This window comes from Vespula vulgaris, chromosome 2, assembly GCF_905475345.1.
Source record: "Vespula vulgaris chromosome 2, iyVesVulg1.1, whole genome shotgun sequence".
NCBI lineage: Eukaryota > Metazoa > Arthropoda > Insecta > Hymenoptera > Vespidae > Vespula > Vespula vulgaris.
The window spans coordinates 9,130,893-9,153,990 of record NC_066587.1 but is presented as its reverse complement, the minus strand read 5'-3'; the positions used below and the strand labels follow the sequence as shown (position 1 = coordinate 9,153,990).

General features: G+C 34.0%; 1 protein-coding gene across 3 annotated transcripts; it reads right to left on the bottom strand.

Moving 5' to 3' along the window:
- Positions 1–1,987: 1,987 nt before the first annotated feature.
- On the bottom strand, positions 1,988–22,567 carry LOC127061740 (putative aminopeptidase W07G4.4). Of its 3 annotated transcripts, none has more exons than XM_050989046.1 (9): positions 22,060–22,567; positions 21,724–21,867; positions 13,430–13,711; positions 10,966–11,074; positions 6,040–6,187; positions 4,103–4,455; positions 3,691–3,969; positions 3,376–3,615; positions 1,988–2,723 (listed from the first exon to the last, which is right to left on the bottom strand). In XM_050989046.1, the coding sequence occupies exons 2-9, from the start codon at positions 21,738–21,740 to the stop codon at positions 2,271–2,273; spliced, it is 1,881 nt and encodes a 626-aa protein (XP_050845003.1). In that variant the 5' UTR covers positions 21,741–21,867; positions 22,060–22,567; the 3' UTR covers positions 1,988–2,270. The 3 variants fall into 3 exon arrangements, with proteins under 3 accessions (XP_050845003.1, XP_050845004.1, XP_050845005.1); XM_050989047.1 differs by adding an exon at positions 3,115–3,281 and having other exon boundaries at positions 2,545–2,723; positions 21,724–22,567; XM_050989048.1 differs by lacking the exon at positions 1,988–2,723 and adding an exon at positions 3,088–3,281 and having other exon boundaries at positions 21,724–22,567.
- Positions 22,568–23,098: the final 531 nt, after the last annotated feature.

Genomic DNA, 23,098 nt, shown 5'->3' with positions numbered 1-23,098 from the left:
ACTGCCCCCTGCCGCCACCTCCTCCTCCTCCTCCACTGTTCTCTACACCTCCTCCTCCTCCTCATTCTCCTCCTCATCCTCCTTCTCATCCTCATCCTTCTCGCGAACGCTTCCCACCATGTGCCAACCTTCCTCTCGCCACTTCTCCCTCCTCCTCCTCCTCCTCCTCCTCCTCCTCGACGACTCTCTACCTTCAAGTTCTTTAAACAATGTCAACTAACGTGTACCGAGCTGATAATGCTACTACGATCGTCGAAGGTTGCTCGACGGTGTCCCTCCCACGATCGATACCAGTTCTTGGATCCTTCGGCAGAAGGACCTCGAGAAAATGTGTATCTATAAGTGCACACGAGACGTCGTGGAGAGTCGGTTTACACGCTCTTAGGATATCAAAGAAAACGATGGTCCTAAAACTTACGAAAAAGTATGCGTTTTGATTTCGTTTAATCCATTTTTATTTCTCAACCTTTTAACTTCTTAAAGTTTTGCGTAAGAGAGAAGTCATATGTGTCAATGAAAAAAAAATGATGCATTTTTTAAACGTTTATGTAACGCCGCAAACAAGCGCTATACCTCGTGTCGAACGATTCATCGCGAACAGCGATCTCTCTCGCTTGTCGTTTAATCAACGCGGTAGTCGCTCGAGCGAAGAGAATGCCGAGGTTTGTTTTGGATCGGGCCTTCGATCGTGAGAGAACGCGCACGCTGGCGCACAGCAAACGGAAGCCCGCCTCGCACACCGTAATCTCGTCAAGATACGCCAAACATTTTCTCTTAATTAAGAAAGGACGTGCCCGTAATTAAGTTTCCCTTCCATGAGCGTTTCACGCTTATGATTTGCACCTTTTGCGTTTCATGCAGCAAACCGAAAGGACGAGCGGAGAAGAATGATCGATCCTTCTAATCGATTCTTTTCCTTTTTTCCTTTTTTGTTTGTTTCTTTCTTGATTAGATTGATTTCAATCTAATAATTTTTCCACGATAATTAATGTATAAGAAATGTTTTTTTAAATAAAGAGAATTGTCTGGAATTTTGAAATTTGTTAATACAAACCTATATATATTTTCTCAAAGCATGTGTAAAAATTAAATTATTGCATACCCTTGGCCAATAAAATTTAGAACAAATGTCTGATTGTTCTTGTAATAAATTGATGTGAAAATTTTAATAAGCGCGGGAAACAGAAGTTTATGATATCGATATAAGAAACAACGCCCTCATTTCGATACTTCAAAAGTATAAATATCGATATGCTGGTAATACAATTTGTCTGTGGAACAAATTTTGAAACCATACTTATAAAAAGTACACGATCGATAAAATATTTCATACTCTTTGGATGAAGGGAAACTATCTTACCAGCAGTCGATATAGGTGTTTCGATACTTATTCTTACAAGAAAAAATTCTATAAATCTGAAAATTCCGTAAATTATAAAATTTAATAGCTATGTAGATAATTTTTTTTTTTAAATACTCTATTTTCTTTCATTGTCCATTTTTAATATAAAATTTCCGCTTTTTATTGTTTTTCTATTATTTATTAGTTTTCCTTCGAAATCGTTATGCACATCGAAAAAGTTTATGAGGAAACATTGTAGACAAAGAAAACTAAGATTTGTTTAAATAATTATGAAAAGTTATACACAAAAAGTTTAAAAATTGTTGAGAAATGGGTTAGTTTTGTATATAAATAGAAAATAATTTGTTTCTTAAAATACAATCATATCTTATTATCTCTTTTCTCTTTTAAAAAACAAAAAACATTTATAAAAATGATATTCTTACATTTTATTATCTATAAACGACAATAGTTTCAAGGCAAATATTCTCATTTTTAATCCAATCTGTCATTTTTTGAAATATAATCTTATTTACATAGCAAATAAACACTGTTATAAACATTTACAATATTTATTTCTGCTTATTTTCGTTTCTCGAAAAAAGATGTTAATTAAAATTAATTCATCGCAGATTTTTTAATTTATGTTTTTATTGGATTTATTTTATCTCCCGAAGATAAGTTATATATTTTCAATACCAAACGCACTTTGCTAAATGTATAATTTATATTTTATTTATTTAATTAAATATTAAGTAAAAAAAGTCTACAAATTATAACATATTATAAAATGTTTGTATAAATTACATAACCGATTTCTACAACGTTACGTTACAAAAATGATGATGTATATAATAAACAAATGTGCTCAAAATGGTTTTTTTGAAATATTTTATTATAAAAAAACAAAATATATAGCAACGTGTCATTAGGCACATGTGTTCTTTCTTTGAACGTTCGGTTGACACATTGGTTCTAAGACGGTTACTGGTTCTGCACAGGGAGGACATGGTTGGCAAGGTTGACAAGGTTGACAGGGTTGACAGGGTTGACAAGGTTGACAGGGTTGACATGGTTGATAGCAAGAATCTGGAAGACATCCACCGCAAGGAGAAGCTGTGCAGGGTACAGGAGCAGGCTCGCAGGGAACCGTGCAAGGTTGACATGGTGGTATGCAGACAGGTTTGCAATCGACTTCGCAGACGTATTGCATCTCGAAAGGTAGATCGTTTCGTACGGTAAGACATTTTCCTTGAATCAAGTAGCAATAGGACAATGCCAATACGGGATTTCCACTGTATGGTAGGTGATGTGGATGCGGCAAATGACCATGTGTGTCAATGTGCGTGTACTTTAAGGGTGAACAGCTACAAGCTCCATGCTGTAATCGATATCGAGAAAGAAAAAATAGAGACTAAACAACGTTGTAAACGTTATTGTAACGAAACAATTGCTAAATTTATCATTAACGCTCTCGGTGCTTGCATCAAGCCAATTATCAATAAAGTATTCATTAAAGATCTCTGAAAGAAGATGTCTCGATTGACAACCACGTCTGTAACGGTACTTGTGAAATGTAATTTTCAATATTAACGAAAGATACGCATTCATTCAACGGTTTCGTTAAGGATTCAGTTCGAAAGCTGAAATAAAGTAGAGGTTAAGGATCCTGGAAAACACGTGGGATAACATTAAGAAATAGGGGCAGTCCGGGATAATGGGGGAAAAGTAGGTAATCTTGCAGAGATCCTGAAAAATATATTCGTTATCACTTTTTTGTATTTTTCTTGTTACTCCAGGACTGCATAATTTTATCCAGAAGAAATCGTTTAGCCAGTGCCAAGATCGGTGAACCTGTTGGTTGAGTTGGAATATCACCGGCATTGCCGGCTATATCCAGATGGCAGTATTTTAGTGGCTTGTCGGATTGTGTACCATTCTAAAAGTAATTGACAATTATCACATTCGATCGTAGATGAGTACGAGAAAAAAATAAAAAAATGTTTTTTTTATGATTAAAATTTAGTGAATACTTTGTCTAAGCCAGAGGCCATAATGAGAAAGGCCGAAGGTCCCTGATGACCTCTCTCCGTTCTCACACTTGATTTGTTTACTGCCTGCAACACGTCGTCTCCCTCCGAACGTCCCTCATGGAAACGGAAATCCTCTCTGCGTATTCTGGATATTTCGAACGGGTCGCCTATTGTCTCACCTGAAGCTTGAAGCTTTTCTGCGTTGCTAACCAGCCTGGCTACGGCGTTGTCCATGACGATCTTTAGAATCATCGAGACGTGTTATCGACGATGATAATAATTTAGAGAGAACAAAAGTAAATTAAAAGTACTCACGGAATATCCAGTACCAGCCGATAAGTGAGCATGACCGGTCAAGGTCGCTATCGTAAAGATGTGAGGATTCACCGAGCAAAGTGCCATTTCTTTGATATGACAAAGTGCATCGGCCATAGCCATCCGACCTTCGGCATCCGTGTTACCAACGCGTACTCTTACTCCAGATTTTGCAGTTATAACCTCGTCAGCAACATAGGAATTCTCACCGACGCTGTTTCTGAGCACGCACAGTGCAGCTACTACCTTCACTGTCGGTGGTTGTAAAAGATTCACTACCTGAAGAACATTATTTTTCTATGTACTTATTTATTAAGATATATATGTCATATTAAGATTTAAAATTAGACATTTTTTCTTCGTATAACTTTTAAAGAAAAAATGTTGCTCCTTGAAAATATAAAACTCGAACCTGCATAAATCCTGCACAGGCAGCAGCCCCGCACTTGTCTCTCGACATTCCGCACATAGCCCCTTGACATTTAATGTCCGTACCACCGGTATCGTAAGTGACACCTTTGCCAACAAGCATTACAGTCTCTAGAACGCAGGCAGGATTCTGTGGTTCGTAAGTCAGGAAGATGATTCTGCCGGCATGACGTGGTATTACCGAGGCCGCTCGATTAACACAGGCGAAAAGAGGATACTCCTGAAGTAAAGTATCCTGATCAGATATCACCTGCATTGTCACATTCGAACCGCAAAACAATTCGGCCAGGTACTCTTCCACTCTCGGCGGTGCCATCCTCTCTGGATCAGCTCCACCTATTAATTAATTAATTACTTAATTAATTTATTTATTTATTTGTCAAATAACGTTATAAAATCGCATCGATTAAGATTGGCAGGTCACGTAACATGTATGGATGAGGATCGAACCAAATATAAGGTACTAATTGATAAATCCAATGGGAAAAGACCATTCGATACACCAAGATGTAGATAAGAAGAGAATATTAGAATGGATCTTAACGAAATGGTGTACGAGATTTGCGACTGGAGAGATCACGGAGGGATTTGGGAACGCGAACGCAATACAGCGACGAACATTATCGAAATTTTTTAAATATATTTGCGATAGATATATTTGAGACATGCATGAGATTTAAAAGTATTTACGACAATGAAACTTTCGAGTTCCTAACGTTATATAATAATAGTAATATAATTTATTTAGCAGAAGAAAATAATCCAATATTTCTATTTTCAGATGATTGAACAAGGAAAATTGTTTCATTGTTTAAAAACGTATCAATAAGTATGCAAACAGAAAAACAAAAGAAAAAAATGTCGATTGCATTGTTCGTTTTCTTGCGATATTGTTAAAGCATTCGATTGAATGCACTTCCATCGTAATGAATTTCAACATCTTCTCTTCTGCGCTTTCGCGCGGACAAATATTTTTTCTAGATTAAATGGATCCGTGCGTATTTATGAGGCCGTATATTACTTTTTTTTTTTTGTATACAAATGCTGTTGAACGTTTTGAATTTTCTACGTGGTTCGGCATCGATCAACTTGGTAAACATATCGTCGTTCGTTGCATATTTATACGGCGTTCTTCTCATAACGGAGTTGGAGATCGATCTTAAGCGTTAGGCAGTAAGGCTAAAAGCGTTTTCGATAAAAATTACATCGGGATTGTTTGTCTATCCAGGTTAAAAGATATGCCATTAGAGTTATTATTTTATTCTTTACGTTGGCAGATGGGTGATTTAAATTCAGGCCAAATCCCGAGAGGTAGGTTGTTATAGGTTACTCTACGAAATTGCATTATCTTTCCTTCTCGTTCTTACTAGTACTGAACATACAAAGTGTAGAAAAGTTGACGGTAACGTAGTGAATTGGGAAACACTTACAGTCAATCTTGTTTTTATTGACAATGTTTAGAAAACTAAATTAAACGTATTTACGTCGTTGTTTTTCTGGAGAATAGATAAGTCAGAATATTTTTTCTCAGAATAAATTAACTTAGAATATTTTTCAAGGTTTACTTTTTATCGAAGACTATATTGTTGAGGAAAAACTGCAATATATTTCGTTTCGAAGAAAATAGATGTTCCAAAGGCGTGATTGATTTTAAATGAAACAATTTGAAGATGCATAGGAATAACAAGAAACTCAATCGTTCGAACAAATTTTCCTTACAGCTGGGAGATCGTCTAGAGAGGTTGAAATTCCTGCGGCGGAAAAAGAGTCAAGAGAGATACTTCTCTTTTTCTTGCTCGAGTGAGAAAGTTACTCGATTCGCCCGATAAAACTTGCAAGGGATTTTAGACCGGTGGGCATGCCGTTGGCAATAGCGAACTGTATTCGATCAAAAAAGAAGGCAAAGGAAAAAGGACTTACCGATGTCCCTCGCGACGTATCTACCACTTTCTAAGGCTGAGGCTAGCTTCACTATACCCTGGAGTTTCTTGCTGCAAATTGGACTCCAGACTGCTAGTTGACAAGCCTTGTAGCAACGATCAGGACATATCTCTCTCACCTCAAGGGGCTAGAAAACGTAAAAAATATACATTAAAACGATTCGATGTGTCCACACTCTTTTTATTTTTTCAAAAAGTTTGTTTCTTCGTTTCGATTCGTAAGTTTCAAAAACAGTACTGCAATTTCTTAAGATATAAGTTACGCTCATGCGACTTCGTCGTTTCGGGATGTCGATTCTTAGGAAAAAAGTGAAGGATGAACTGCGTTATCCTTACGCAAAGGATGATCGAAAAAGTAAAGGAATCTCATCGGATAAGGTTTACGGAAGCAATAACCGATGTCTTAGGAGAGTTTCTTTTTTAACACGTTAAAAAACGAAGAGCTACTTTAAAATTGTTACGATATTCTTTTGTTGGTGCAGCCTAAATTCGCAGGATCTATAATTTTAAATTCGAAATAACATCTAAAACTTAAAAGTTCCAAAAGAAATTCTTCACTGTTTCTCTCTTTTTCTTTTTCTAGTTAATTGCATCGAGCAAACGAAATTGTTGGACAAAGAATCACCGGAAGTAAATTTTAAACTCGCAAATTCGGGAGTAAAGTGCTTCGTTATCATTCAAAGAGGCAGCAACCTCTTAAAAGAAAAAGAAGAAGAAGTAGACGAGATTAAAATAATTAAAATCAAGCAATTCGTAAGTTTACAGCATAGGAGGTAAAAACATTCCGCCAAAAGCTCGGTTAAAAGAATGAGAGGAACAGAAAGGTAGAATTTCGGAGATAATTTTGTCGACAACCTGAGAAAAAAGAGGAAAAGAAGTTTACGTTGGATCTCGGTGCTGTTAATGTCGTATAAGAATTCAAACCGTTTTTCGTTCTTTCTGTGGATACATCCTTACGCGTAGAATACAATAAAACCTATGGAAACAATGCACCGATATTAAGTACGCGATATTCCGGCGAACTCGTTGCAGTCGAGCCGTGTTCAGAATTCGCGGAAAAGAAGACAGAAAAAGAGTTCAGAACGGCGTTCCGATTACGCGCCGTCGGAATTCCAAAGACGTTTTCCGGTATTTGGAAAACGATGCCTCCTATTCGTCGTCGTTGAGGGAAAGGGAGCGAGATGGTGGCTAGGAAAGAAGGCTACGAATTCGACGGTTGCATCATCGCCGCTAGAGGGTTCGAATATTTCGCTAATTAGGTCGCCTAGCCGACTACCAGGCTTCTGGAACGCTAGCTATTCGTTCGTTGCTTCTCCTATGAGGCCTTCTCATACCTCTTTCCTATCTTCTCTCTCTCTCTCCTTCTCTCTCTCCCTCTCTCTCTCTCTCGCACTCTTTTGTTCTCTCATTCACTTAACTCCATACTTTGTAATTTAAGCATTACTTTAAATATTAATTGACACTATAAAGTTTTATTATATTTTTATAGATAAGTCTTTCCTTAGCCATAATAAAATTTGTCTCTCTTGCTCTCTCTCTCTCTTTCTTTCTCTTTCTCAATTAATATTTTCGAGTTATCTTTGTCAAATTTGTTCTATTATCATTTAAGCCTTTAATATACAAAGACATCTGAGATCTCATTTGTTTATTATGTTATTGTAAACATAATCATCTGAGACAAGAATTTTACACTGATTAAACTTGCTTTTAATACACCTATAAAATTAATATTACAAAAAAATATAATTAATATATATATATATATATATATATATATTAGCGTACAATTTCGTAATGTTTTCTTTTTAAAACAATTTTTGTCCAAAAAAAAAGTATTTTTTTAAGTAAAAAGTAACACTATATAAAGATGTTATATATGCTTATATAATAAATGGTATAAGAAGGGAAACAACTTGGCAATGTAAAAAATGTCTTACATGAAGAGTAAAAAATCTTAAATAAAAAATACTTCTACATTTACCATAATGTTTTGAAAAATTGCATTCTCTACAGCAACCTAATTGATGTCGTGAGCGCATTCGAGACTGGAAAAAATTGAGCCACATTCAAAAAGAAAGCAAATATTTGATTATTACATGTTACATTTATTAAAAAGTACGTAATTAAACTATAATAAATTATCATAATTATAAAATTAATAAAATATAATGTCTCGTAAGAGATTCTCCTACATTTTTTTAAAAACTTAAACAAACAATAATATACTTGCCAAATCTTTAAAATTAGTGCGATCTTTGACACTGCATTTCATTTTCTACTTTCTCATTTTAATAGCATTCTTAAATCGAGATATTTGTTATTTCAATTATATTGATCATTGAAGATAATAATTCGTACAGATAAATAGGAGCAAAAGAGGATTTTATAAACTTTATTTAATTTTATAAGTTCCATTTTTTTTAAATGTATACTTTTTCGAATCAACTAGGTTCTAAAAATTTTCATTTGTAACGTAAAATTTCAATATGTCGTTTTGAAGTTCTGAAATTTCTTCCTGAATTTCTGGTGTTTTTGCTAGAACAAGTACCGCTATCGATTTAACCATTTGTGTAATCTGTATTTGTGAAATAAAACGATTTACACAAAAGCAAGTCATGAATTCAAGAATAGTAAATTGTTCAAATCTATTTTCAAACTGTTTTGAAAGTTTTTCAAAGTGGATGATGAATGATGATAGGTTAAAATTATCTTCACCATTCTTTCCCATATCAAAATATGCGAGAGAATTTTCATTCAATTTACATATCCAAAATAGCATTTTATCTTTAAATACTTTTATGAAATTAATCGTTCCAGTTAAACGTTTATTTCTTCTCTGAAGTTCAATATTTAAATATTTTAATTGTTTCAAAATATCTGTCAGAAAATTAAAATCCAATGAATGTTAATCAATTGTTTAAATGATTCGTCTTTTAAAATAAGAAAACATTTAATCTCTTTTAAAAAATAAAAAGTCTTTTAACAAATAATAGTTCGAGAGCTTATTTTTAATAAATCATTTCATATTTGTACGTAGTGTAAGATCAAATTTAGGTAATTCGTCTTTCTTTAGTAAAGCTCTAAACATTTCATGTGGTAAAAGATTTGCTCTAATGCTGTTAATTACGTTAATAACATGATATGCTCAAATAATAATATTTTTGGCTTGTATTTTAAAAGATATATACGGATGAAAGAAAGCGATAATGAACGAACGAGAGAAAGAAATGATAATCAATATAAAGACTAGATATCAGTGTGGAGAGAACAGAATATAATAAAACAAAGCAGAGTAGAGTAGAGTACAAGAGAACACAGTAGAGCAGAACAGAGTAGAGCAGTTGAGTTTTATCGAGCATCAAGTGTCGAGCGAATGTACAGACGAAAGGAAGTTTGTATATCTCAGGAGACAGTAGAGAAACTATTAATATCTTTATTTTAATAAAAGCATTTGTTGTTTTCCAAATACTCTGACTTGAACCCACTTATATTTATTTATAATTATTTACAAAATTGTCATGTTTTTCATTTTTAATTTATTTTCTGATGTTTGATAATTTGCCATGGCTGAATACATAGACAGATTTGTGCTGTGTGTCGACACATACGATTGAGAACTTCTACTTTATAACATAAGTGATTTTATTTGTAAGAATCGATATATATATATGTGTGTGTGTGTATTAAGCAATATTTTTAATTGTATCGAATTTTATTTTATTTATATGTCAAAAGGTTAGAAGCCTCAATCACTTTGAATAAAAAAACTTCGATTCAGGTTCCGTACATGTCTCTTTGTGAGGAAGCGAATTTTATTTTTTTAAATAAAAAAGAAAGGATTCCTTTGCTACGTGTTTCGAATCGGTAAGGAGCAAATGATACTACGTCCGACAAGGGAGAAAGAGAGAGAAAAAAAGATAAATAGATATATAGATAGATAGATAGATAGGTAGATATATATATATATATATATATATATATATATGTATGTATATATATAGAAAGAGAGAGAGAGAGAAATAGAGAGAGAGAGAGAGAGAGAGAGAGAGAGAGAGAGAGACTAAGAGCTTGTTAGAAGTTTTGTGTCGCTACTCTTAGGCTTTTAACCGTGCACTGAATTTGTCGAAAGTTTCTGTGAGCTGCTGATGAAAATACGCGTGCGCCGTTATCTTTTGCCAATATTTGCGTTACGACGTGACCGTGCATAAACTTTCAACATTTTAGCTATTCTTCTAGCTTAACTGAAAGATAATAGGAGAATGTTACTCACGAAGAAAATTTTTGTAACGAGCTATCCTTCGTCTAGTAAAATCTTTTATAATTTAATCGATTCGATCAAAGGCAAGCTTTCACCGAGATGAAGCAAACGGTTGACTAGAAATAGCTGCGAGATACGTCTCGACTCATCGGTTAATGTCACGCGTGTGATATACCTTAGTATCCACGAGTTTACGAGGATAAATGCCGAGAGTAAAAGAGGAGAGAGAGAGGGAGGTAGCTCGATCAGACAATTCTCTCTGAATTCAGTTTGCTAAGCGATAGCAATTCCTTCGAGATACTATTACAGGCTTTCCCATTGTGTGAACGCAGCTGCATACATGGTTGCATCGACTTTGCCCTCAACGCTTGAAACAGTTTTCCTCTGACAATGAGTCAGTAAACACGAAACAAGCTATCTCGAAAATGTATTTTCGCTTGTAACACAGCACGCATACGCAAAACGTCTTTTCTATTATATTCGTAAAGATTCTATGTATTTATCTAAGTATACACACTTAAATCCTGCCTGTCCTTCATACATTACACGCTTTTACGCTGTTTACAAATTTCTTTCGATTGACTTTCAAGTTTTATTAAACAAATTGAAGAAAATGAAACGTTATTCTTTCCATTAATTATTACTTACCACATAGAGACCTTCCAGAGCACCGAGCAAAGTCACCAACTCAACGTTTTCAAAACGGACATCTGGTAGAAGCGCTAGCAACGGACATCTCACACCAGCTTTGAGAGCTCTGATGAACGAAATCGTCTAATTAGATTGGTGATCGAAGATAAATAGATTTTTTCCTATCTATTGATTTCTGCTATAACCATGTAAAAAAAGTGAAATTAATCACAAAGAATAAAGGTAATGCAGATTAATGAAGTTAACAACGCATTGCAAGATGCATTGATTCTACAAAATGGATAGAAATAAAAAGGAAATTCTTATCAAATATATTATCAGTATGTTAGTAATATACAAATGTAGAATAGTAGCTTTAAACTTTAAGATAGCGGTAAAGATAATTAAATGTTAGAAAAAGTAAGAAAGACTAACTTAATGGAATCATTAAGAAGTGAAAAATCTTTGCTAGGTGCCATTGGAAGCAAGAAAACGATATCGGCTGACGTTACTTGCAAGTTTCCTGGATTATCACCACGGGAGGAATTTCATTTTTCAAGCAAATTTCGCGAGAATCGAACGAATGGATCGCACGGAATTTCGTTTGAACACCCAGATACACTTACGCACGAAAGTCGTGTGAAAATGTACACAGACATATTTCAATGTAATAGCATACTGTCTCACGAATGTACACAGATAGGAGTAGAATCCAATACGCGAGCTAAGTGTACGAAACGCGAATATTCGGAGAGGCAATAGCGTGAGGTACTCTCTCTCTCTCTCTCTCTCTCTCTCTCTCTCTCTCTCTTTCCTTCTCTCTCTTCGTTTCTTTCTAATAAGACAGGCAGTTCTGGAATGCGAGTGAAGGTGTCTAAAATCGAACGAATGTGATATCGAAGTCTCTTTGATTAATTACTTTGAACGAATGTGGCGTGCATTAAAACGCCACAGCCAGTTAGTGGCACAAACCGATTTTCTCTACTAGTCCTTTCTCCATCTTCCTCTTTTTTTCATCGGACAACGAAAAGAATCAGCGAAAGCGACGATCCGAAAACAGATATCTCGTTTTTTAGCGCCGTCACGTCATCGTTCTCGTTGCCGGATTTAATTATCTTCGTCTCGTGTTGGAAGAACGACTATTCTTCCCGCGTTTTCAATTTCCGTGCCACGCTTGGACACGTTTAGACAAAAGAGCGTGTTGAAATTCTGCGCATAATCTGTAAATATTAAAGAAGATGGAGAGAAAAGAGAAAATGAGAAAGAGAGAGAAAGAGAGAGAAACAAAAAGAGGTTCGTCGACTTTCATAATGTCGATAGCTCAGAGCATGTACTGAAAAATTTTATCGACAAGTTAAACCTTTAAATGGCTGCACATTGCCCGACATTAGTGAATTTTTGCGGATAATGGCCTCTGTGCGAGAAAAAAATCCCTTTTCCACTCGAAAATCATGAGAAATTCCTTTGAAACGACAAATGAATCTTTTTATGAGACTCTGTATACGAGTGCAATTTTAATTACATAACTGGAGGCGACAAATTAATTAATGGCACACCACCACCGAATTCTATGAACTTTTCCGTGCTTCGCAACATGCATAAGAATAAATTGAATAAATATACTATGCAATTTTTGATTGAAATCCTATATTTAAAAGCAGCGGTTTTAACAAATCAAATGAAGGATAAAGATTTGTGATTGTTGACACAACACTATACCGTGGTCAACGGTCAAATGGTACTGCTCAAAAGCGATCTCGGTGTACCAGGAATTAATGGGAATTTAGCTCCCACTGTAAACCGCGCCGACACGGAAATAGATGTGTCGTCGGACACCGTAAATCTGTAAATATGAAGAGTACAGAAAACATTGTACAAGAGAAACATTCGCGTTTAACGTTTGAACCGTTTGATTTGACGAGAAGATATGATATTCCATCGATAATATGTTCTTATATTTAAACATGTGATCAATAGAGAGATCATTTAGTTATGATTTGTAAGATTGGTTTTGCAAATTTCTTTATAATAAAAGACTTTTAATAAATTATTTTTAATAATACGGTGACAAAATATTTTTTAAAATATACCCTTTAATACGGTCTTGCAAGCTTTTGCGATTTCCAGTTCTGAAGATATTTCTTTGTTATTAATGATCTGCATAATTTCTTTAATCTGTTAACCGGGGAAAATTACTTAACTAGTTAATATAAAAAGTACATTGATATAATGACTTAAATCCTTTCGCGATTTTTCAAAAGGACATACTTATATTTACTACATCTTCAGAACGAAAAGTTGTAACATCCTGTAAGAAAGACTTTTTTAAAGAAAACTTCCCTTTTATTTATGTACGTAAATAATACCGGTATAATAGCATCGATTTTGTCGAACTTATTAGAAGACATCTTTCATAAGTATATTTTTAATTAATTTTACAAATTAATCTTCTCCAAAATTAAATTAATATTTATAAATTTACCGTACAATACCCCTTGTGGCGGCCTCGCCAAAACTTCGTACATCATGATAATCCATGTTGAGTGGTCCAGTTGGACTATAAATAAGTCTTTTCGCAGGCAGGTTGATCGACAGGACAGCACCGATTATGCCAAGGGCGGAATCGATTTGTGCAGCGCTATAGAGAACCGTTTTGAACGGTTCCGGCTCATCGAAACCAGGCGCACTCCCGGAGACCAAGATTATACCATCGTAGTCGCAGCTGCAGATGTTCAGCTCGATCTTCAGCTGACACGGCATCCATCTGAAACAGATTGTCATCTTATCGACTGTCGAAAATACGATCAGTGTATGGCTATTCGGTTACAAGCCATTACACATATACGCTTATCTCTTCCGGAGATAAAAGAAAATTTAGCAAAGTGAAACTCCATCGTAGGGTCCCGACTGAATATTCATTTAATGTCTTTCATAGACACTTGTTTTTTATATAAAATACAAGAGAATTCATTGTCAATCTGTTTGTATTAAACTTTATTCTCATTATAAACTATACTTGTAGTCTTCTAAATATCACAAAAGATATTTTCAAAATATATTATATGAATAATTTAATATTTAAATATCAAGGTATTCACCGTTTAGAAAGTTTTACGAAATTATCTTTTCTGCCTAGGTAATATCGCAAAAGTATACAATTCAAATTCAAAGCAAGTAGAACAAAAAGATCGTTTTCATTGTAAACAAAATTTGTTTGTATATCGAAAAACCGTTCGATATCTCGATATTTGCATTTTTGGGCCATCGAAGTAGGATGAGGAAAAAACGAGATCCATTGATGCCAACAATAATGGAATATTATTCGTCTCATCTTTCTCTCGTATCCGATGCTCCATTTCGAAGGATGAACGAAACGATAACTACTCCGCGTTGACCGATTATCAATACGTGTCCATTTTCTGCTCGTGAAATAACGTCCTGCGTCGCGTAGGATCTCTCTTTCTCTTTCACTCCTTTATTCGACTCGTCGATTTTGCGATTTCTCGTTGTGGACGAGAAACGAATGTCACGATTCGAACTAGCAATGAGTTATCGTTGGGTCTCGCACTCGCTCCATTTAATATTCTATACGTATATACTGAGTTATGCTCGCTTAACGCGTCGTACGCATTGTGTGCCAGCCCGCGAACTTGGTAAAGCGTATAAAAAGGTATGGTTCGATCGCAATTGCAACGTTTACAATCGGAACCATACGACGGAAGCGAGTTGTCACGTCCAACGAAACCAAATATCTAAAAACATATACTGCGTAAGGAAATTCAATCGTTTACATGAGAAGAAAACATAGAAGTGGAAGAAAGGCAAAATTAAAAGCTTTTTTATTTCAAGAATTTTAACGGAAAATTTACATAGAATATTGCGTTCGTTTTATTCCATTTTCCAACGCAAAATATATTTCTTTCGTTGAACATTAGAAATACGTAAACTAAACGTTCGCTTAAGTTACGAAATTAAGTTGTCCGTCAGTATTCGAATAACGCTTTTTCTACTATTTCTTTAATGGTCATTATTTCGTCGTGCTATCTTTCTTCTTTCTTTCTAAAGTTAATCTAAAAACGTTTATCACGTTTAATTTTTGTATCTTGGAGATTAATGATTTTTTTTCAGCCCTAAGTCTATCTACGCGCTGATCCTAAGATCGATTTTCCATAAGATGAGCAGTCTCGAACGACGATTGATGCTTTTATTTAAATCTCATAGCGTCCTAAGATATACAAACTGACAATCTTTTTAATATATATGTGATGATCTTTAATCGGGATTCAAGACATATTCATTTCTCTCGATCGAAGACGTACGTCTCAAATTCTCTCGAAAGCGTGATAATTTTACTCTTAACTGAACATGTTATTTTCTCTCTTACCAGTTTAAAATGTACAGTTTTACTGCTATATTCCAAGGATTTTAAAAAATTAAAAAAGATTTCTTTATTTTTGGAATTGTATAAGATATTCTTCATCATAAGCACATCAAACTTACTTTTCCCAAATCTAGATTTTGTTTTTGTTATTCTATATATAGCATTCGTTAATAAACTTTTTAAACATCTTTAGTATCCGGTTTTCTTTGATCTACATGTCATAAGAATCGATTTATTATCTATATGTATATATAAATATATGTACAGAACTGCGGTACATATATAAAGTAAGCGATAATTTTAATGAATTAGAACTTTAATTAGAATTTAAATATAATTGCAAAAAAAATAAATTAATTGCTTATATTCTTTTATATCGATGTAATAAGAAAGAAACTGACGGAATCAATCATCCATCTTCGAACCCATGTTTCTTAATTTACAAATCTAAATGCTTGCCATTGTACTAAACATTGTTTATAAGACTTTCATATCTCTAATATATAAAATATAAAGAGAATCGTAACTTTTTCTAAAATTTAACCATATTTTAGAAACTTGACCTCATTAGCATGAACGATTGGACATATATTTCTTTATTTTTACTGTAAAATTATCTATCCGAAGCTCATTAAAATATCCGAATGAATTATCGTAACTTCTCAACCCAAGGAAACGCGTTTTGCAATGCTCACACGGAGTTCGTACTTGCGTTGGAATGGATCAGAAAATCTGAAAATAAGTTTACACGCACAAACAAGTAAGCTTATTTTATGGAAATAAAACACACATCATTCAAGCGTGAAAATGAAAAATGAGATACAATCATCTTCTCTTTTGCGGCAGATTTCAAAAGGTGCCACTATACAAAATTCATTTTTCATGAAAAATGTCGAAAACAGCGTTTATGCTAATAGTGAATCCAGGCATAATTCTTAACTGATTTTGATGAACGAAATTTTATCTTAAAGATGATGGTTCAAACAAGGACATAACTTTCTTAATTTTTGAAAAAGTTTTCAAAAAATATAATTAATTATCGTTTCGAATTCGATCTTTGGTTCGACATCACGAAGAAGAATTTTAATCGCATTGATAGCCATATGTACGGTCATCACCTTCTTAGCTCTTTGTGACAATCACACATTTTTTGAAAAAGTTTATTGATAAATAGTTTCTTTTTGGGGTTAACTGAAAATTTATTTTCAACGACACTTTTTCGTCTCATCTCAAGATGAATCATGTAGATTCGAACAAAAAATAAGAATTCTTTTTATCTACCTTATTCCACTGTAACACAACAGGGTATTGATAAGAGAAACAGTAAAACTATATGAACAGAAAATCATTTTCGTGGCATTTACATCTTTATCGTCTCATATAGATATGTAGCTACTATTAAATTTATTGAGTGTCTTTTATGTTACCCGTATCAAGAAAATATTCTCGCGAGCTTACTGTAAGTTCGTACAATTAGGTTTTCAACCGTACGTTCAAAACTTTCGGAACTTTCTTATTTGCTTTTGCTTTGTTTGCTTGAATAATTGAACATCGACTAACTGGCTATGCCGCATCTACCGAAAGAACAATCGAATCGTTTGAACGTCATCGATTACGATATATGCATTACTAGCGACTGATTTGCTTGTTTTAACGAATCGCCGCATGTGGTTTTTATCGGCAAACCGAATGTCAAAAATTGCCAAATCCCTGATTTTATAGGATACGGTTGAGGGTAATGTTGTATATATATATAAAGCATATGGGCCACTGTAGTAGACAATAAATTAATCGATTAGGAAAAAAACCGATTCATGAACCATAAACATAAATCACGTTGTCGTGTTCACTCAAGATTTTTTCATATTTAATGGAAAGCGTGAAGTATTTACATGGGATTTTTAATTTTTTTAATTCATGACAGTGAAAAGTATCATTATTTACGTAGACGTTTTGTTTTACGCTTGCTGCTACCATGACAGAAAATCAAACCGGTTTATTCTGTCACGACTGAACCGTAGAGGTGTTAATGTCGCAGGTAATCTTCATGATAGCATGTTCATGGAAGCGTAATTCACGTTCGTGATTCATCTCTCGTGAAAATACAACATTACTCTTCCAATCGAGTAATTTATGTCTTTTCACGACCTCTTGTTTATACACCTGATTATTTTTCACAAATTTTCACTTCATACTCGTCTGTTTCTGTATATTTTCATAAAAAAAAAAAAGGAAAAAAAAGAAAACTTACAGTATCAAAGTGACAAGCCAAGCTGTTTGAAACGTACTTTCGACAGAACGATAAAAATATACGAAGAAAGGACGAGAACGAAAAGCAAAGAAACATGTGAGACATAAATAACCTTCAAATCACCGTATAATATAACAAATTCATAAAAGAAAAAGAATGGCGCTCTAGCATGTGTCGTTGATGGAAATGAGAATCTGTATTATATTACGTACACATACGTTAATTGCAGTTCTCTATCGATTTGTTATATTAACTTTATACGCTCGTAAAACATAATTTATCGAACAAAAGAGAGCATCTAATCTGGTTCATTTTTCCGTACGAGAGCATTGGAAGAAGAAAATTTTTGAAGCGAAAATTTTTTAGTCGTAAGAAGCCGAGAATGGAAAAAGAGAAAAATGTTTCTACTTTCTCTTCTACCTCGTATACGTCATGCGCTTGCGCAGTGGATATTATCCATATATATACTATAAATTGTATAGTATATTACGCGATGACAAGTATTCGCTAAAAATTGTGAAATTTTGTGAATTTTAATATGACAAAAGAGCACCATACGTGTCAGTACTACTAATTTATTTAGACAAACGGTCTCAAACAACAATGCTTTTAGCAAGACGAACATCTAATATTCTATTAAATAATAATAAGATTATAGTTGCCAAAAGAAATCACTTATCACTATTACTTGCCTTAGCTTTTAATGTTCACAAATCTCAAGGAGATTCTTTCAGACAGGTCGTATTTATAAATACAGCAATTGATATATGTATTTTCATTATGAGTCATGAACGACAATGGTTCTATACCGTTATAAAAGGCGATAATTCAAAATTTTATCACAATCGAAAACCAAATTTAGTGACTTATTTATAAAATGAGGGCTAAATTTTAACTGATTACAAACATTGAACAGAGTTTTAATCAATTTTACGACGAATAGAAGAGTACTTTCGCTTTGTTTGTTTAATCGTCAAACTCTGCGGATTCATTTTATGGCCATAGATGATGCGATGATCTAATGTTTTGCTTTTATCAGAGACATGGATAAAGAATGAATAAAAATATACATTCTTAATTTTTATTGCGTTGTACAATTTAATCTCTTTAATACCAGGCCTATCTACGCGATATACACGAAGAATCCAGCGATCAATTTAATATGGATGCTTCTGCGAATAACTTCATAAAAAAAAAATTCATAACGCACAAGACCGATACATCGGTCCGTAGCAAATTTTGCATAGGTAACGAGGGCCGATATATCGGTCCGCTAGCAGTAAGTCAAGTTAAAGATTGAAATATGAGAGCTAGAGAAGTAGTGATTTACAAGAATGTAAATGATTATAAGAATTCAAATATAGATTTGAATTTAAAACAAATCAATTCACTAGATATCGATTCCACAGGAATTGTCGATTTTTGAGCAGTTCAATGTCAACTGGAAAATGAACAAATGATTCTTATGGTCATCACCTACACATTGACGAACAAAAACATTGATGAGATCATTGGATTTCATTCAAAAATCTTAATGAAAGTGCGAAACTAATGAGAGTGCGAAATTGTAGAGAACAAATGTTGACAAATTATCGATGATTCTCAGTGGTGATTTTAACATTAATTTTGATCTAGAAGAAGCGCAATAACTGATCACATTCTTGAGAAAAAAATTTAATTTGAAATTAAATACTGATATCAATAAATTCCATTATTGATTTATTACCAGGTCGGCTATTATAATCAATGCATTTCCACATTATTTAGACAATTTACAGTCGAAAATATTTATATTATAAATTTAATTTATATTATAAAATAATATAAATATTTATATTATTTTAATTATCATAAGCTAATAATTGTATTCTTAGAAATTATGAACTAATAGAGATCGATGTGTGAATAAAGATTAAAATATTTAATTTAATTACATTATATTTATTTAATTTATATATCGCATTATCGTCTCTTAATTCTAGTATTCTAAAGCTTCTTCATATTAAAAAAAATTAATGGTTTCAATATATAAAAAAGAAGAACTGATGATAAGAAGTTGGAATCATAGATAAGCTTGGATTTGTTTTCTTTTTTCGACAGAAGACTATTAACTAATAGAGATCGATGTGTGAATAAAGATTAAAATATTTAATTTAATTACATTATATTTATTGAATTTATATATCGCATTATCGTCTCCTAATTCTTAAAACTTCTTCACATTAAGAAAAATTAATGGTTTTAATATAAGAAAAAACAAAAAAAACAAAAAAGACTAATGATAAAAAGTTGGACTCTCAGATAAGTTTGTATTGTGAACTCCGTGACTTGTTTCCTTTTCTCGACAGAAGACATGCAACGAGTGGTGGTGTGGTCAAAGACCGTGAAACCGTAATCAATAAAATGTGTCTCGAAGTCATGAAGAATTCGTTAAAATTTTCAAAGGGGATCCAAACAGTCGTTAAATACAACTACAAGAGTTCAAGATGAAATTCGCGAAGAGACTTTACTTAGTAACAAGTTACTGAACTAACCGTTGGAAATAATTATTAACTAGGCTCCCCAGCGATGATATTCGAAGATAGTCGCGTACAATGCATTTGCATTTATATTAACAATATGCACAAACGTTACGTGATCGCCTTACGTTTTGCTACCAATGTAAATTTCTGTCGATAAAGCCGTTGGAACGGAAATGATAAAAGCTGATAGGAACGCTTATTCAATGCTATCTAGTCTTATCCGATATTAGATTAAAATATTATGTTACAATATTATGTATAAACGTATAGGAAATATATAATAGGAAATATTCGTTTAACCAGAAGCACTTGAAATCTCTGGGATACTTCCCTACGCGATGAATAGATAAACGAGAAAAAGAAAGAGGGAGCGTTGGGTATCGAGTTTGTAAAGTGGAACGTGACTACAATTTGTCTATCTCGCTTTAACGATGGCAACTTTCCTCGATGATAAGGTTAAAGCGAACAATATACAAAATATTATTTCAGTGAGGGGATCTGCCTATTCTACACGAATAACCATCGAACGAAACGAGTTTTCAGGAAATTGAAAAAGAGAATCGTAATTTGAAGGCCAATAACCGTATTTCGTTAAATAATATATATATATACACATATACATTATATAATTTTGAATAACGATTTTACCTTGTAATAATTACTGATGGATTTATTAGAAATATATAAAAAAACATTTAACGATAAATTTTGAAGAATGCATGAATTTTTGTCGAATTCTTAAACTGGTTTTAATTTAATCGATTATAAAAATTATGAAAATACGTTATTGGATACGATTTAATTTTACATCGCATTTATATAGGTTTACAACGACGGAGAGAAGAATTTTGGTGGTATGAAAAAGATATAGAAGGTTTAAGAAATTTGTGTTTTATCGGAAATTAAAATTCCAATATTTCGATATCTACTACGGACTCTCGTGAATAATGTAATATTTACTGCGTCTCTGTGATCATATACTATTACATAGACTTTAATTATACATATACTTGTAACACTTTATTTCCCCGGAAGAAAAGAGCGAAGAAGGCAAAGATAAAAAGGAAACGTGCAGTAATAAAAATAAGATTATTGTTAAATTATACCGTTTATAATTAATGTCGTGAAATAATAATAGCATGAAAAAGAATAGCAGGAAACGGCTAAATGTATGATTCGAGAAAAATTTATTCGGCGAATACTCTTTATAAATTAACCCGTAACAGTTTTCATGATCAAACGCATCGTACGTACAAATTAATTTTTTCTCGTAGTTTTATTGCGAGAGACATCGAAATTATCGTTTGTTGCCCGTTTTGAAAATACTTTCTATTAAAAAAAAAATTGGAAAGATCAGTACGGAATTTGGTCGACTGACAGGTATAGAGGTTAGCTTGTGAACAAAGGATTCGACAACCGGTGAGACGTACCGTCCCTAAAAAATAAAAAGGAAGAGAAAAAGAAGGGAAAAAGGATTGCGAGAGCATCGAACCGGCGCGCTCAGAACGGAGTTCTTTCTTTCGCGCATGTACGTAGTAGAAGTGCTGATTGTGAGAGAGTGGTACGTATACTCGTATAATACGACACATACATCGAAAGAGAAGACTGGAAGGAAAACTCACCTCGACTCGACTGCCATGATGAGAAGCGTGTTTCACTGGCGAGAGAGAAGTCGCGTGTGATCGAAAATTCTGGTATATATATGTAATATCGGAGTTCCACTCCTGACTTACTACCACGGTTGTTTGTCCGATTGTAACATTCGTCTAACAAGGAGAAGGAAAAAGAAAAAAATGTCAACAAATGAGAAACGAAGGTATGTAGAAGGGGAATCTAGAAGGGAGACGAATCGACAATCGCTTAGAGACGCTACGACGAATCGTGAATTCCGATGAAATCAAGCATATTTTGTTCTTTGGTCAAATTCCGATTCGATAGAGTCGAACGTAAAGAGGAACCTGAGTCTATCGCCAGGTGATAGGCCACGTGATTGACTTATCTTGCTGTCGAGAAAGGGAAAACGGACGACGAACGTTGTTATGCGAAGAAACGAAACGACAAACGACTCGACGCAGCACAGGTCTTTCGACTACTAAACCTTCCGCCCCGTCGCTTTCCACGAATATAACCAGCCACGCTTCTGATGCTATCACCGCTACTACTGCCATTACCACTGCTACTACACCAACGGAGATGGCAGTGGTACGTCATCGTCGGCTCTACAGTTTCCACGCACTGACAGTTTCGTAACCTTCCCCGTAGAGCGCTTTCAACTTTACCGCCTGTCGTGATCGCGCCTTTTCACTGTAAATTTCAGTACCCAACGACAGTTCTTGCATTTGAAAGACTTCGTGATTACGTCATAACCTCAAGCTATCCCGTTATCGTTTTTAAGAGCTTGCTTTGAATAGATTCTTATTTTTGATAATCCAACGTAATATTATATCTGTTTTTGTTTTTCAGTAAAATCGACGGATTCCACACTTTTTTCCGCTTTTTCCGATGAAAAATGTAATTTATCTTTGATCAGAATATTCGAAAACAAAAGAAAGAAAAAAATGGAGATGTGGGGGCTTTGTTTCGGCACTTGGTGTTAGAGTTGAAAACAGAAGGTTTTAATCTGCCTTTGTCAGCCCAATCGATAACCAGCCGCGTCGTTCTACATATATATATATCATAGTATAACAGTGCTACCAACGTGTTGCTCGAAATACGGGTAGGAGAATGCGCACTTTCGATGTATATATAGCTTGAAAAAGTGAAAAATTCTAGTAACTAAAAAATCTCCTTGACCATGGCCATATCTATGAGATAGAAATTAATCGAAGTAATTCCTACTCGTTATCTGTTAAGTAGGCTTTGTCGATTGTCGGTTACTTTATCGACCGAGTAAGTACGCGTGTTATCAACTCACAGCGTTTATTCGAAGGTACCCTCGTTCTATGTCGGAAGAAACATTCTCTTTAAAATCATAAGGTAAATGTCATGATACATAAC

Coding starts and splice junctions, on each gene's coding strand:
- LOC127061740 (XM_050989046.1), bottom strand. Junction 6,188..10,965: donor CTCTGGAAGGTCTCTATGTG/GTAAGTAATAAT, acceptor TACGTTTTCTAG/CCCCTTGAGGTGAGAGAGAT. Junction 2,724..3,375: donor TGGCCTCTGGCTTAGACAAA/GTATTCACTAAA, acceptor TATCGATTACAG/CATGGAGCTTGTAGCTGTTC.